General features: G+C 62.5%; 1 protein-coding gene across 3 annotated transcripts in view; it reads left to right on the top strand.

Annotated features, from left to right (window-relative positions):
- OSBPL5 (oxysterol binding protein like 5) overlaps nt 1-14,165 on the top strand; it is a 65,267-nt gene that overhangs the window by 47,281 nt on the left and 3,821 nt on the right. For all 3 annotated transcript variants that reach the window (XM_079929709.1, XM_079929710.1, XM_079929708.1), the window contains 13 exons: nt 781-865; nt 2,920-3,091; nt 3,470-3,662; nt 5,541-5,725; nt 6,341-6,422; nt 7,021-7,119; nt 7,543-7,639; nt 8,608-8,706; nt 11,154-11,251; nt 11,734-11,823; nt 11,915-12,051; nt 12,484-12,669; nt 12,907-13,033. In XM_079929709.1, coding sequence (XP_079785835.1) covers nt 781-865; nt 2,920-3,091; nt 3,470-3,662; nt 5,541-5,725; nt 6,341-6,422; nt 7,021-7,119; nt 7,543-7,639; nt 8,608-8,706; nt 11,154-11,251; nt 11,734-11,823; nt 11,915-12,051; nt 12,484-12,669; nt 12,907-13,033 — 1,650 coding nt within the window. The remainder of the gene's footprint in view (nt 1-780; nt 866-2,919; nt 3,092-3,469; nt 3,663-5,540; nt 5,726-6,340; nt 6,423-7,020; nt 7,120-7,542; nt 7,640-8,607; nt 8,707-11,153; nt 11,252-11,733; nt 11,824-11,914; nt 12,052-12,483; nt 12,670-12,906; nt 13,034-14,165) is intronic.

Here is a 14,165-nt window from a genome sequence, read left to right as displayed (position 1 = left end):
AACCGAGCCCGCGCGCCACAACTACTGAGCTTACGTGCCTCAACTAGAGAGCCCCCATGCCGCAAACTACAGAGCCCACGCGCCCTGGAGCCTGCGCGCCACAACTAGAGAAGAGAAAACCCGCATGCCACACCTAGAGAGAAGCCAGCGCGCTGCAATGAAAGATCCCGCGTGCCTCAACGAAGATCGTGCGTGCCACAACTAAGACCCGACGCAACCAAAATTAAATTAAAATAAATAAATCTTTTTCTTAAAAAAGTTTTTTTAGGATAAGTATGTCCCAAAAAGAAATGAAATGGAGTTATTTGTAGTGAGGTGGATGGACCTAGAGACTGTCGTACAGAGTGAAGTAAGTCAGAAAGAGAAAAACAAGTACCGTACGCTAACACATATATATGGAATCTAAAAAAAAACCACACTATGTCCCAAATCTTTCGTGGGGTATACTTATACTATGTATGTAATTTTTCTGAGATTCAGATTTAACTGGGTGTCCTGGATCTGCACAATGCTAATTCTGGCCACCCTAAAGTGGGGGGCTCAGAGCTGGAAAGCCAAGGGTGGGACCACCAGCTAAGAAGGGGGACCGAGCACCGCGCCCGTTCACCTCTCTTGCCGCCTGCCACGTCTGCGTGGTCAGGTGCCTGACCCTGCCTAGGGGTCCTGAGGCCCCGGAAGCGTCCACGCGTGTCTGAGTGTGGGTCCACATGACCGCACAACCTGTGTTTCCACCCATCCCTGGCCCATCCCTTGGGTGACGCCGGGTCTCTGCCTCTCCAGGGCCCCAAAGGTGAGAGCGTGGGCTCCATCACACAGCCCCTCCCCAGCAGCTACCTGATCTTCAGGGCCGCCTCCGAGTCGGACGGTGAGTACCTTCCTGCCCTGCTGGTCTCCATGGTGACCCCACCTGAAGCACCCCTCCCCTTGGTGGGGTTTAGGCCGGGTGTATGGGACCCCGGTTCGGACCCCTTCACCGCCATCCAAGGAGGCAGCCTGGTGTCAGGGAACGAGCCCGCTATTCACCAGCCCCCTCTCTGGAGCCTCAGTCTTCCCCGTGGGCAAAAGATGAACAGTAGCACTGTCTCCCCCGTTGCTATGCGAATCTGATGACCTTATTTAAAAGCAACCAGATAACAGTTACTGGGTGCCAACCACGTGCCAGGCACCACTGAATCAGCAGATGCTACTGTTACCATCCACGTTTGACACATGCGGAGACAGGTTGGGTGAACTGCAGGTGAGAAAGTGCTGGAGCCGGGACGAAGCCAGGTTCCCAAATCAGCGCACGTGTTTGGAGCGCCCTCTAGTGGCTGCCCCGAGTAAACGCGGCTGCCCCCACACACACACCCCGACCCATCGCCGAGCCCTGAGGGCCGGCGCCTCCCAGGGATCTGGTGGAAGACTCTCACCCCACCAGCAGTTCAGGGCAGGCAAGGTCCTGCCCGAGGCAGCCTGGCCTGACCACTGGGCTCCGGCCCTCCCGGCTGGGAGTCTGGGGCAGGCGGCCGTCCCTAAGGTGCCATGCCACCCCCTGGTGGCCAGACGCCGCATCCACGCTCCAGGGGGCCGTCCTGAGTCCCTTGAATGCCACCCTCATTTCCCCAGCCCGCCACTCGGTGCCAGGCCCCTCGTGGGCCCTGGGACGGGATGGGCAGCTAGTGCTCCCATGGAGCCTGCAATCTAGTGCGAGAGAACACCAGCAAACCAGCAGACGAGGCCAACTGGGCTGAAGCATGAGCTGAGTCCCTGATGGGGTCGGGGTCCGTGGTCAGGGAGGAAGGGCATCCACAGCCCCTGTGGGTATCAGGGTGGGCTTCCTGGAGGAGGAGGAGGAATGGACTCGAAGGATGCGTGCTATTCAGGATGTCTAGTCCCTTGGGGCAACCACAAAAAACGCACGTCAGGGCCCCGGGCCCCACTCAGCAGGTGTGGGTTTCCCAGCTCTCGCCTGCGGGTTCTGCTCCCATGAGCACCCCACCTTCCACCACCATGACCTTTCAGCCCTGGCTGAAAGTTGGAAGGTTGGTATCCAGCCAAGCCTGCAGTGAAGCCCCCCCCCGCAGGGTGCCGGGTGTCCTCCTGATGACCAGGAGCCACCCCCCCTGCAGGCCCCTCCTCCACGATCCCCTGCAGGCCCCTCCCCCACGATCCCCAGCGCCCCTCCCAACGCCAGGCCCCGGGATGCACCACGGAGAGTTAGGGAGGGAAATTCACTGTCTCCAGGAGGGAGACACTGAGGCTTTGGAGAAGGAAAGAACCGAGTTCAAGGTCCTTCAATCCCAGGTCCAGCCCGCGGGCGGCCTCTACCAGCAGGGCTGCAGGGGGCTGAGGATAAGGGCTGGGGGCTGGAGGCGGCTGGCTCTGGCCACCCCACCCTGCCTCCCCGCCCGCCTGGCCCTCCCCTCCCCCCGGAGCTGTTCCAACACCAGGGGCTGCCTGTCTGCGGCCTTGGCTCCGCAGCCCCTCCCCAGCCTGCCAGCCCCCCTCCCGCCCTGTGCTCCAGGCCAGGAAAGCCCTCAGCACAGAGACGCCCTCCTGCCCCGACCCGTGGGGGCCAGTCTCCATCAGGAAGGGCCCTCACCCTGATGCCACAGGTGGGAGCTCGCAGGGCCAGTTTCCATCAGGAAGGGCCCTCACCCTGACGCCACAGGTGGGAGCTCACAGGGCCTCTGTGCAGAGTGGCCTGAGCTTGCTACACGTATGACCTTGGGGGGGTCACTTACCCATCCTGGCCTTAGCCCTTGTCTGTGACGTGGGTGACTGACAGTGTGCTGGGAGTGGGGTGCTCCTTGTTGAAGAACGGAGGGATGGGGGCGGGCAGGCTCCCTGACAGAGGGACAGGAAGCTCCCCAGTGTGCAGTGGGTGCCTCCCCAGCTGGGGGCTGCTCATCGCCCCTGACCCCCCCCCCCCCACTACAGGCCGCTGCTGGCTGGACGCCCTGGAGCTGGCACTGCGCTGCTCCAGCCTCCTGCGACTCAGCACATGCAGGCAGGGCCGCGACGGGGAGCCCGGGTCCTCGCCAGATGCATCACCCTCCTCGCTCTGCGGGCTGCCCGCCTCGGCCGCCGTCCACGACCAGGACCTGTTCCCGTGAGCAGGGGCGTGGCGGGCAGGGACCAGCCTCTCCCGGGAGCCTGCTGGGGACTCCTGGGCCCGGGCCCTCCCTGGCACCACCGCACGGGGTCTCCTTGTACGTGGGGAGAAGATGGGGGGCAAACGCCACCGAGGTCTGGCTGCCCAAACCCCAGGCCAGGAGGCAGGCCTCCTCCACTCGAGGTGGACCGGGGAGCCCCAGGGTGTTCGCCTGTGAACTGGGGCTTATAGTGTCAAATGCCCATCGCTGAGGCTCTTCAGCACAGGGTTGGGGCTGAGGCGCCCGGCAGCGAAGGGTGCCCCGGTTGAGGGTACTGGGGGGTGTGCCCAGAGGTGGGCGTGACCAGCAACCCATGGGCGCCGTCCACCTTCCAGACTGAACGGGTCTTCCCTGGAGAACGACGCTTTCTCAGACAAGTCAGAGAGAGAGAACGCTGAGGACTCAGATAAGGAGACCCAGGACCGCAGGCGGAAGGCCGAGAGCGGGGGCGAGCCGTCGGAGGCCCCGGGGCGCCCCGCGCGCAGAGGGACCACGTACGTGGTACAGGAACACGAGGACCTGGGGGAGGTGAGAGCCCGCCCTGCCTGGAGCTCGGGCGCCGCCCAGCACCCTGCATCCCTGAAGCGATGGAGGCGACGCCTGGCCGTCCCCTCGGGGAGAGCCCGCGGGGTCTGCTACACCCAGAGGGCCGGGGCACGGGAAGGCCAGGATGGCGGGACTCAGGGAGAGCCGGGAGGGCCGCGGGGCTCTAGTGAGGGTGCTGGGGGGGCCACAGGGCAGGTTCAGGTGGCGGCCTGCCAGGGTCCAGGTGAGACCTTCAGAAGGTCAAGGGGCAGAGGTGGAGCCTGGGACCCGCTAAGGAGGAGCTGTTGTCTGGACAAAGCTGACGGTGCCCTGGACCCGGGTTGGGGTGGGGAAGGGAGAAGGGGTTCAGGGCGCGTCCAGAGGCAGACGGGCAGGACCCAGCCTGACGGCGATGCCACCTGTGAGACCGGTGCTCTGGAAGAAAGAGCTGGCGGCTGGGGGTGGGACCCGACTGTGTCCCAGGCTTGGACGTGCAAGGGAGACGCTGCTGCACGGGAGGGTCTGGGGCTCAGGGGGCCGTCTGGACATAGGGCAGCCCAAGGGGCCCAGGCACCCCAGCCTTCAGAGGCTGAGCACAGGCGGGGCTCCGCAGAGGAACCCTGGGAGGCGTGGCAGGGAGGGGAGGGGTGGCCTCAGGGGCAGCTGTGCTGGGAGCTGGAGGAGAGACAGGGTGACACGGGGGTGGTGGTGACTTTCACCAGGGCACTTTTGGTGGAGAGGAGGGGCAGAAGCCAGAGGGAGAGGGTTAGAGGGAGTGTGGGTGGGATAGGGGGTGCAGGGGATTCCCACCTGCAGCAGCTGCCACGCGCGCCCCGAAGCTGGCCTGGACATCAAAGCCAGGGAGCCACAGCCTCATGGGGGTCAGATATGACCGTGCCTCTGGGGGCTTCCCCTCCCCTCGGTGCCCAGGCGAGCTGTCCAAGCGAGTGCCACTAGGCCTCCGCCACAGCTGTGCAGACACAGAGAGGCAGAGTGGCTGCCTGAGGTGGCCCAGCAGGGTGGTGATGGGCCCTGGCGCAGGGCTGGCTGCTGGCACACCATTCTGCTGCCTCCCTGGGGTCAGGAGATGGGGGTCCATGGGGAGGGGAGGGGGGCTTGGCGTTGGCCCGAGAACTGCAGCTCGATGGCAATTCCCGAGACGGGAGGGTCCCCGATGCACAGCCCTGCCTGGGAGCACCTGCCCCGCCAGCCAGCTGTCTGTACACAGCTGCATGACCCTTTCTGAGATCACTCTGCCCACCTGAGCGTTTGCTGGTTGGTGCGGCCTGGGAGATGGAGCCCCCCACCCCCCTACCCTGCCCCCTCGCCCCCTGCCCAGACAAAGCCCAAAGCTCCGGGGCTCAGTCTCTCTGTGGCACAGTCTCAGGGAAGAGAGGAGGGGCCCAGGGCGGCCCCCTCTAGCCGTGCGATCCTGGACAGGTGAAGACCCCCTTCTGAAGGGGGTGCAGGCCTGAAGCACCTGTGTCACCCCATGAAGACAAGATGGGCTGGGGGTGGGAGGAGGTCTCCTCGAGCACGTGGCACCTGCTGCCGCGGCACAGGTCATGCAAAGTCCACAGACAGGTGTCAGCAGCCACGGTGGACGTGCACCAGCCGCGGGGAGGGCCCAGGCTGGCCAGGAACCAACCGCAGGGAGGGCCCAGGCTGGCCAGGAGCAGAGGCAGACGGGAGCCGGCCTGGGCCAGCAGCTGCCCCTCGGGTCTGCTGGAAAACGCAGGGCTCAGCTGGGGCTGGGACAGGCCCTCTGGGTGTGGCGGCCCGGCCAGGGGGTACGCGTGGCCGCCCTACCCCCCATCCCGCCCCCGCCAGGCTCCCCGCCCAGCTCTGGCTGCAGCCTGACCGCGGTCCCTCTGCCGGCAGCTGGGCGAGGCATCGCAGGTAGAGACGGTGTCTGACGAGAACAAGAGTCTGATGTGGGTCCTGCTGAAGCAGCTGCGGCCGGGCATGGACCTGTCCCGCGTGGTGCTGCCCACCTTCGTCCTGGAGCCCCGCTCCTTCCTCAACAAGCTCTCCGACTACTACTACCACGCCGACCTGCTCTCCAGGTGAGCGACGGGGAGGTGCCCAGAGACACCCCCCCCCCAGGCTCCCTCAGCCCCTCCCTGCCCCACAGAGAGTCCTAAGGGTCCCCAAGAAACTGTCCCTGAAGCCTCTGCCTCCAAGGGGCCCGGCCTCCATGGGAGGAGCTGGTAGACAGGGAGGACGGGGCAGCCCCACGTCCGGTCAGGGCCACCATCACAGGTGAGCCCAGCACCTTCTGTGCACCTGAGCCCTGGCATTGGCTCCCTCAAGCTGAAGAAGGCAGAGGTTGGAAGGGGGGCTGCAGGCTCAGCAGCCCACGCAGAGGGAGCTGGGTGAGGGCGAGAGCATCCCGGGGGCTTCCTGGAGGCAGCACCCTGCCGGCCTCGAGCCAGCAGCACCCTCTCTGCCCCAGCACTGGAGCCACCCTGACATTTTCCAGTTCCGTGGAAAACCCGATTCCCTGGAGTGTCGGGGGAGGGTGGGAACCTCCTTTTTGGGGGCTGGGCAGCCGGGGAGGGGCCTGGGTTTTCAGCAAGTGGATGGAGGTTGAAACGGAAGGAGAGAGGGCGCCGGGAAAGGGCAGAGGGCGGCCCAGGTCCCCCAATCTGGAGTGAGGGCATTCCCCCACCCCATCGCAGGGCCGCACTGGAGGAGGACGCCTACAGCCGGATCAAGCTTGTGCTGCAGTGGTACCTGTCCGGCTTCTACAAGAAGCCCAAGGTGAGAAGCACCGTCCGGGGAGGGCGCATCTACAGCCCAGCCCTGCGCCCTGGCACCCAACCCCACCCAGAGTCCAAGGCCATCCCCTACCCCACGTGACCCTGAAGGATCCTGGTCGTCCCCACAGTGGTCCCGGGTCCTCCGAGATGGGGGACTAAGCCCTGACTTCCCACCCAGGGAAGCGACTGAAATAGCAGGGCTGGAGAATTGGGGCTTTAACTTGAAAGGTCATTAGAAGCCACAGGGGGCTTTGAGTGGGCTGTGCACTGGCTTCCCCTGAGGTCCGGGGAGAGCTTGATGTGGTTAGGGTCTCACGTGCCCCTCAGAGCCAAGAAGTGGACAGGGCACCTCGTAGGCCGTCCGCCCAGAACGTAAACCAAGGGTAAAGCATAGTCTCCCCAGACCGGGAGTGGGGCGCTGCTCCCAGATGCTGGTGGGAAACTAGACATCCCTTCTAGAGACCTCCTCCCTGCAGGTGCCCGGGGCTGTGGGCAGCAGGCAGCCCCTCTTGTTGTCCCTCGGTCCACACCCCGTCCCAACTGGCATCTGTGCCCCACCCACAGCTTCTCACACAAGCCTCTTTGTTCACTGCCTGCAGGGGATCAAGAAGCCCTACAACCCCATTCTGGGGGAGACCTTCCGCTGCTGCTGGTTCCACCCCCAGAACCACAGCCACACCTTCTACATAGCTGAGCAGGCAAGGGCCCGGCCACCCTGGGCTGGCTGCTGGGTTCTGCAGCGGACGGGGCCCTGGCAGGGGGCAGGGGGCGTCTGACCCCCAGGCACGTTTCTGCGTGGCTCCACCTGCGACCACTGGAAGAGCTCTGGCCTCACTGCGGCCAGCGGGGATTCTCCCAGGAGGCACGGGCACCATCTCGGCTGTGACAGCAGAAAGTGTTTCCTTAGGGAGGGGGACAGCGCATCCCGTTTTCCTGGGGGGATGCGGGGATGGCATTCAGCTCCCCCCCGGGCCCCAGGACTCAGGCCCGGCTTCCCTGGACATTGGGGCTGAGAGATGGGGACTGCCCTCGCGCCTGCGCCTGGCGCTGGGAGGGATGTGGTGGGGGACCGGGCCTGCCTGCTCTTGGGGCTGCCGCAGGAGCCACCTCTCCACCCACAGGTGTCCCACCACCCCCCCGTGTCCGCCTTCCACGTCAGCAACCGGAAGGACGGCTTCTGCATCAGCGGCAGCATCACAGCCAAGTCCCGGTTCTACGGTGAGGGGGGCTCCCCGGGCCTCGAGGAAATGGGGGGAGGACTGACCTGCCGCACTCGGTGGTCACCGAGACCTCCCCCGGTGGCCATGTTCGTGTCCCTCTCCGCCTCTCCTAGCCAGGGACTGCGAGGGGTAAAGTGCTCAGAGCCTGGGGTCAGGCAGAGCCCCCTCCCCCCGGCCTCTCATCCCTCAGCCGTAGAGCTGCACTGATGCTGGGAGGATTACGGGAAGAGCCATGTGAAGGTACCATCTCGAGCTGGCTGTCCAATTCAGCACCACTGGCCACACGTGGCTGTTTGAATTGATCCAAACGAAATACAACCTAAAAGGCAGCTCCGCGGTTGCTCTGGCCGCAGTGCAAGTATCCGCGTGCTGCGTGGGATAGAACAGTGTCATCATCACAGGACAGGCTATCGGGCAGCACCCCTCGAGAGCCTGGCACCGTGGGTCTGTCTGCATTTTTACGTCCTGTCGACCTTCCTGTTGTTCTCACTGGTGGGCAGGTGCTCTGAGTGCCTCTGTGTGCCCAGCAGACTGCAGAGGGCGTACAGGCTCGGCCCACCTTTTCCACCCCTGTGCTCCCGTCACTGACTGTGGCTGTGACTCTCAGCCCTGAGCGGGCCGTACCCCCTCTCCGCTGGTGTTTAAAATCAGAGCAGAGGCCCTAGTTTGAAAAGGTTTGAAGGCTCCACCCTAAGAATCCCTGCTTTAGTAAGTGAAATAAACGTGAACACATGGCGACTTAGGTAACTCCTCAGGATGAATGACTTGTACGACCTGGATGGGGCCTTTACAGAATCCGAGGCTCAGAGAGGTTAAGCAACCCGCCCAAGTCACACAGCTGGAGGTGCCTGGGACTCTTTCCACCTGTTGGAAGGGAGCTCAGGTCCTGTGACGTGGGGTGGAGGTGGGGGCCCAGGTCCCGAGGATTGGTCTCATCTCACTGGTCCCACTGCCCCGTCTCTGCAGGGAACTCACTGTCAGCTCTGCTGGATGGCAAGGCCACCCTCACCTTCCTGAACCGGGTGGAGGATTACACCCTTACCATGCCCTACGCCCACTGCAAAGGTGAGAGGCCATGGTACTCCCACCCTGGAGGGCAGAGCCCAGGCCGGCTCCCTCAGGGAGAGCACCCTGGTTCTTGTCTGTTTGAAGGTATCTTATTTGACCCTCACTCTTCCATGACTTTTTAGCTGGGTATGGAATTCCAGGCAGATTGTCCTTCTGTCCTCTTTGGAAGCTTGTTACCACCTTCTAATTTCCATTGTGGTTGGTGATCAATCATCTGTTGGCCTGTTTGTTACATGTTCTGCTTTTCTCTGTAGCTGCTTTTAAGATCGTCTCTTGTCTGTGGTTTTCTGCAATTTCACTGTAGCAGTTCAAGGTTTGGATTTCTTTTTTTTTTCCTCTACAGTGTTGTGTTAATTTCTGGTATACAGCAAAGTGATTCAGTTATAGGATTTCTTTTTTATTTTTTAATTAACAGACTTTCTTTTTTACAGTGCTTTTAGGTTTACAAAAACTTTAGCAGAAAGTGCAGAGTTCCATATACCCCACCCATCCCAACATGCACACAGACAGGCGCACACACACACACACACACTCGGATCCCCTAGTGTTAACATCTTGCATTGGTATGCCACATTTGCTACAATTGGTTAGTTGATATTAACACATTATTATTAACTTAAGTCTATAGTTTACATTAGGGTTCACACTTTGTGTTGTATAATTATATGGATTTGGACAAATGCATGTTTCTACCGTTACAGTATCACAATAGTTTCACCACCCTAAAAAATCTGAATAGATGAATTCCCCTATTCATCCCTCCCCCCTCCCCCCTCCCCTCCCCTCCCCTCCCCCCTCCCCCTCCCCTCCCCTCCCCCTCCCCCTCCCCCTCCCCCTCCCCCTCCCCTCCCCCCTCCCCCTCCCCTCCCCCTCCCCCTCCCCCCTCCCCCCCTCTCTCCCTCCCCGCGATGGCTGAAGGCAGCGTGGGCTGTGATGTCTGTGCTTCTTGTCCTGAGTGGATCCCTCTGGGATCTGTAAGGTCATCAGGTATACCCCTCTGGGATCACGCCCACTCTGGTCTTTCGTTTCATTTCACTTTGGATTTTTAGGAATTGCTCTTTTAACTTCGTTTTTTAAATAATTTTGTAAATGAAATATGTACCCGGTTCCAAAGTCAAAACTACATAACAAGGTATAGACAGTTCTAGGGTCTCTCAGACCTCCTCCCCCACCCCCCGCAGTGGAGAATCGGGCCCTGCACACGCGGCCCTGCAGCTGCTTCTCTGACTCTGCGTTAGTGTGTCCTGGAGAGACACCAGAGCAGCTCAGAGGCCGGACTCCCTTCCATGTAGCTTTTCCACCCTGTGCACAGGGGAATTTGGGGGTGATTCCAGCCTTTTTGCGATTTCAATTAGCTTGTCTTTTTAAATTTTTTTTTAATTAGTGCTAAATCTTTTTTTTTTTTAAATAAAGTTATTTATTTATTTATCTTTGGCTGCGTTGGGTCTTCGTTGCTGCGTGCTGGCTTTCTTTAGTTGCGGCGCGCTGGCTTTCTCTAGTTGCGGTGAGCGGGGGCTACTCTTGGTTACGGTGCATGGGCTTCTCACTGCGGTGGCTTCTCTTGTTGTGGAGCACGACCTCTAGGCACGCGGGCTTCAGTAGTTGTGGCTCATGGGCTCTAGAGCGCAGGCTCAGTAGTTGTGGCACATGGGCTTCGTTGCTCCGCAGCATCTGGGATCTTCCCGGACCAGGGCTCGAACCCATGTCCCCTGCATTGGCAGGCGGATTCTTAACCACTGAGCCACCAGGGAAGTCTGTTTTTTTAATTTTTGGAAGACTTATTTTAGCCCACATCTCTAAGTGTTTTCAAGTGAGAATGATCCTTTCTTTCTTCCTTCTCCTTCCTTCCTTCCTTCCCTCATTTCTTTTTTTCTTTTAGAGTAAGCCCTCCGTAAGACCAGAAATAGAAGACTCATGCTTTCCTTCAGTAATTAAAAAATATATGTATTAAGTTAAAAAAAAAAGAAAACCACGTGGGCCCGTCCTGGGCGCAGCAGTGAGCAGGGAAGATGCAGCCACCTACATCGGGGCAGGATCTGCGGAACGGAGTGACAGGCCTTGACAAGGGTCTCCCGGGGGCAGTGGGGCTCCTGGGAGCCTGGAACAGGGGCTGCTGGAGGAGGTGACCTAGTAAAGGGTGGGGATGTCTCCCAGACTTAGCAACTCGCATGAGCAAAGGCCCTGGGGCCAGAGACCCCGTTCGCTGCAGGGAGCTGGTCACTGCGGAATCAGGCCCGGTCACGGGCTCTGCTCACCTAACGAGATTCTCCCCCTCCTGGCAGCACTGCCCCCAGAGCGCCTGCCCCCTCCCTGCTCCCGTCTCGCCCTCCGAGCCCTGACAGGGGCCTCCCCGGCTCAGTGTTGCTGGGTCAGGACTCAGCAGAGGTCTGGGGACTCGGCTGGCCAGGGGGTGGCCCTGACCCCTCAGTGCGGCTGTGTTCCAGGCATTCTCTACGGCACCATGACCATGGAGCTGGGCGGCAGAGTGACCGTCGAGTGTGAGAAGAACAACTTCCAGGCTGAGCTGGAATTCAAGCTCAAGGTAGCACTGGCCGCAGCACCTCGGCCACCCAGGGGCCTTGGGGGGCGTGGGGCTTGGGCCGGGGAGAGGCGAGGCCTTGGGTGGCCCCCTCTTGCCCTCTCAGTGCCCCAGGGATGGTTTCCTGACAGGTGCACATGGACGAGCAGCTCCTGGCTTCCCTGTAGCACAGCGAGGCTCGGAGAGGGGAAGGGGCTGCCCACAGGCCACACAGCAGAGCTAGGACAGGCCCAGGCCCCTTCCCCACCACGGGGCACAAAGCCCTGGCAGGGACCCAGCACCCTTGAGCTCAGGCTGGACCGTGGGCGAGCATGGCCACCTCCAGCTTCAGTCCCGTCCCAGCCAGCCCCCCATGCACTGGGGCTGGGAGCTCACCTCCCACCCACCCATGAGGAAGGGGCCCCTCCTCCCCAGCTCCACGAGGGGGCCGTGGCTGCCGCCCTCACCAGCGTCGTAAGGGCATCGTCTCGGGTGTGTCCCCACAGCCCTTCTTCGGGGGCAGCACGAGCATCAACCAGATCTCCGGGAAGATCACATCGGGCGAGGAGGTCCTGGCGCGGCTCACGGGACACTGGGTGAGAGGCCGCCTCCGGGCAGGCGCGGGTGGGCCCGGGGGCAGCAGAGGCCACGGCCGGTACCTCTGACCTGCCCGGCTGTCTGGGGCAGGACAGGGAAGTGTTCATCAAGGAGGAGGGCAGAGGAGGCGCCGAGCTCTTCTGGAACCCGAGCGAGGAGGTCCGCGGGCAGCGGCTGAAGCGGCGCACGGTGCCTTTGGAGGAGCAGACAGAGCTGGAGTCGGAGCGGTAAGGCCCGGGCGCCGCAGGACCCCTGACCACGGCTGGGGTGGCCGGGCCGGCAGCTGCTGTCTCCTGGGTGCACGTCCCCTGGATGTCTGTGGCAGGGAGGATGGACCTGAGTGGACCTTTCTGGGCAGAGGACACATCCAGCTGTGGGCAGCTGGAGAGAGAGCAGGGGAGGCCTGGGGAAGAGCAGGCTCCAGGGCAGATGACCTGCAGTCCACAGGGAGGGCCCTGCTGGTGGCAGGTGTGCGTCCAGCATAAGAAAGAACCATCTCAGGGTAAATCAACAGTGCCCAGGAGACCCGGGCACCCTGAGAGGCAGTGAGCTCCCCGTCACTGGAGGCAATCAGCGGAGGTTGCTCCGAGGCTCCCCTCTAGTGTGAGGGGACGGGACTGCCCAGGTCCCCCAGCTCAGAGCGTGTGCTCCGCTCGCAGGCTCTGGCAGCGCGTCACCAGGGCCATCAGCGAGGGTGACCAGCACAAAGCCACGCAGGAGAAGTTTGCCCTGGAGGAGGCACAGCGGCATCAGGCCCGAGAGCGCCAGCAGAACCTGGTGCCCTGGACGCCGCAGCTGTTCCACCTGGACCCCACCACCCAGGAGTGGCGCTACCGATACGAGGAGTGAGCGCTGGCAGACAGCGGCCTGGGCCCCGCGGTGGGCTGGGTAGCAGACCCCCACCATCCTGGCCCTGGGTGATGGGGAGGGAGGGTCACACAGGGGCTGCACACAGGTGCAGGCAACGGTCACTCCCCTGGGGGTCTCCGGTCCTGCTGGGAGGCTGAGGGCCGGGCCGGGCTGGGGCCCCCTCACTCCGAGGGCCACCGCCCCTGCCAACAGACACTCTCTGGACCCTCCAGCCACAGCCCCTGGGACCCCCTGAAGGACATTGCCCAGTTTGAGCAAGACGGGGTCCTGCACACCCTGCAGCGGGAGACCATGGCCGGCCAGACCACCTTCCTGGGCAGCCCGGGGCCCAGGCACCAGGTCAGCACCACCCCCAGGGCCCCTGCTGGGTCCCTCCAGGTGTGGCCCCATGCCCACCCTCACACCCACCTGCCCGGCCCCCCTCCTCTGGGTCCCCCACCCTGGCACACTCTGACCCACGTCCTAGCAGGGTCTCCTCTGGCATCCCCCTGCCTCCCTGTCCTGCCCTTCCCTGCCCAGCATGGGGCCTGGACGCCTGGATTTGCAGGACGCTCAGTTCCCAGGGCACCCTGGTGTTCAGGGCACTGTGCCAGGGTGTATGGTCCTGGCCCATCAACCCCCAGAGCCGCCCTCTGCGGTGCGGGCAGCATGCTATCCCATTCCACAGATGAAAAAACGGAGGCTCTGGGCAGTCCAGGGACTCGCCCAAGTAGGAGCAGGAGACGGCACATTTACCCAGATGCCTGGGCCTCAAAAGTGTGGGAGAGAGGGTGGGAGGCGCGGGCGAGGGCAGGTGGGAGGTTCCAGGAGACACGAGGAAGGAGAGCTCCAGACAGAGATGCCTTTTGAGGGAAGCCTGGAGTGGCCCCCACCACGTGGGCAGGTTCCACGTGTGGAACAGCACACGCTACACCAGCTAGGCACCCACTGTGCACACGGCCGGGGGGCACGGCCCGCCCGGGGCAGGGAGGGGAGGACTCCCCATCTTGCCCAGGGGCCCCAATTTTCCCAGCAAACAGGGGCCACAATATCTCACTAGCCACGTGTGTCCCACCCACCCTTCCGCCACATTCCGCGGCCCCTCGACCTCGACCAGATGGCCCCGGCCCCTCGCACACGTGTCCACCTGATGCCCCTCTGTATCGTCCTCCTTCACTTAAGCCTTTCCAGTCGGCTCAGGCCCCACCAAACCCCAAAACCTGTCCCTGCAGCAAAGTCCACCTGGGTGGACTGCCCCACCCTCCATCTCTGTCTGCACCTCCCATCGCTGACCCCACCCCCCAGCACTGACCCCACCCCCATCGCTGATACACATCAGAGCCACAGGGCCCTGATGCAGAGCGTCCAGGCACCATCCTGGGCCCGTCTGTTGGACACAGGCCTGCTGTCACCTGGCCACTCCTGTACTCAGGGGGTTTGTTTGAGGCCGGCCAGCCTGGGGGTCCCTCCATGATGGGGGAGCCCTCAGCTC

This window comes from Stenella coeruleoalba (assembly GCF_951394435.1).
Source record: "Stenella coeruleoalba genome assembly, chromosome: 8".
NCBI classification, from domain to species: Eukaryota; Metazoa; Chordata; class Mammalia; order Artiodactyla; family Delphinidae; genus Stenella; species Stenella coeruleoalba.
This window is presented reverse-complemented; position numbering and strand designations above follow the sequence as displayed.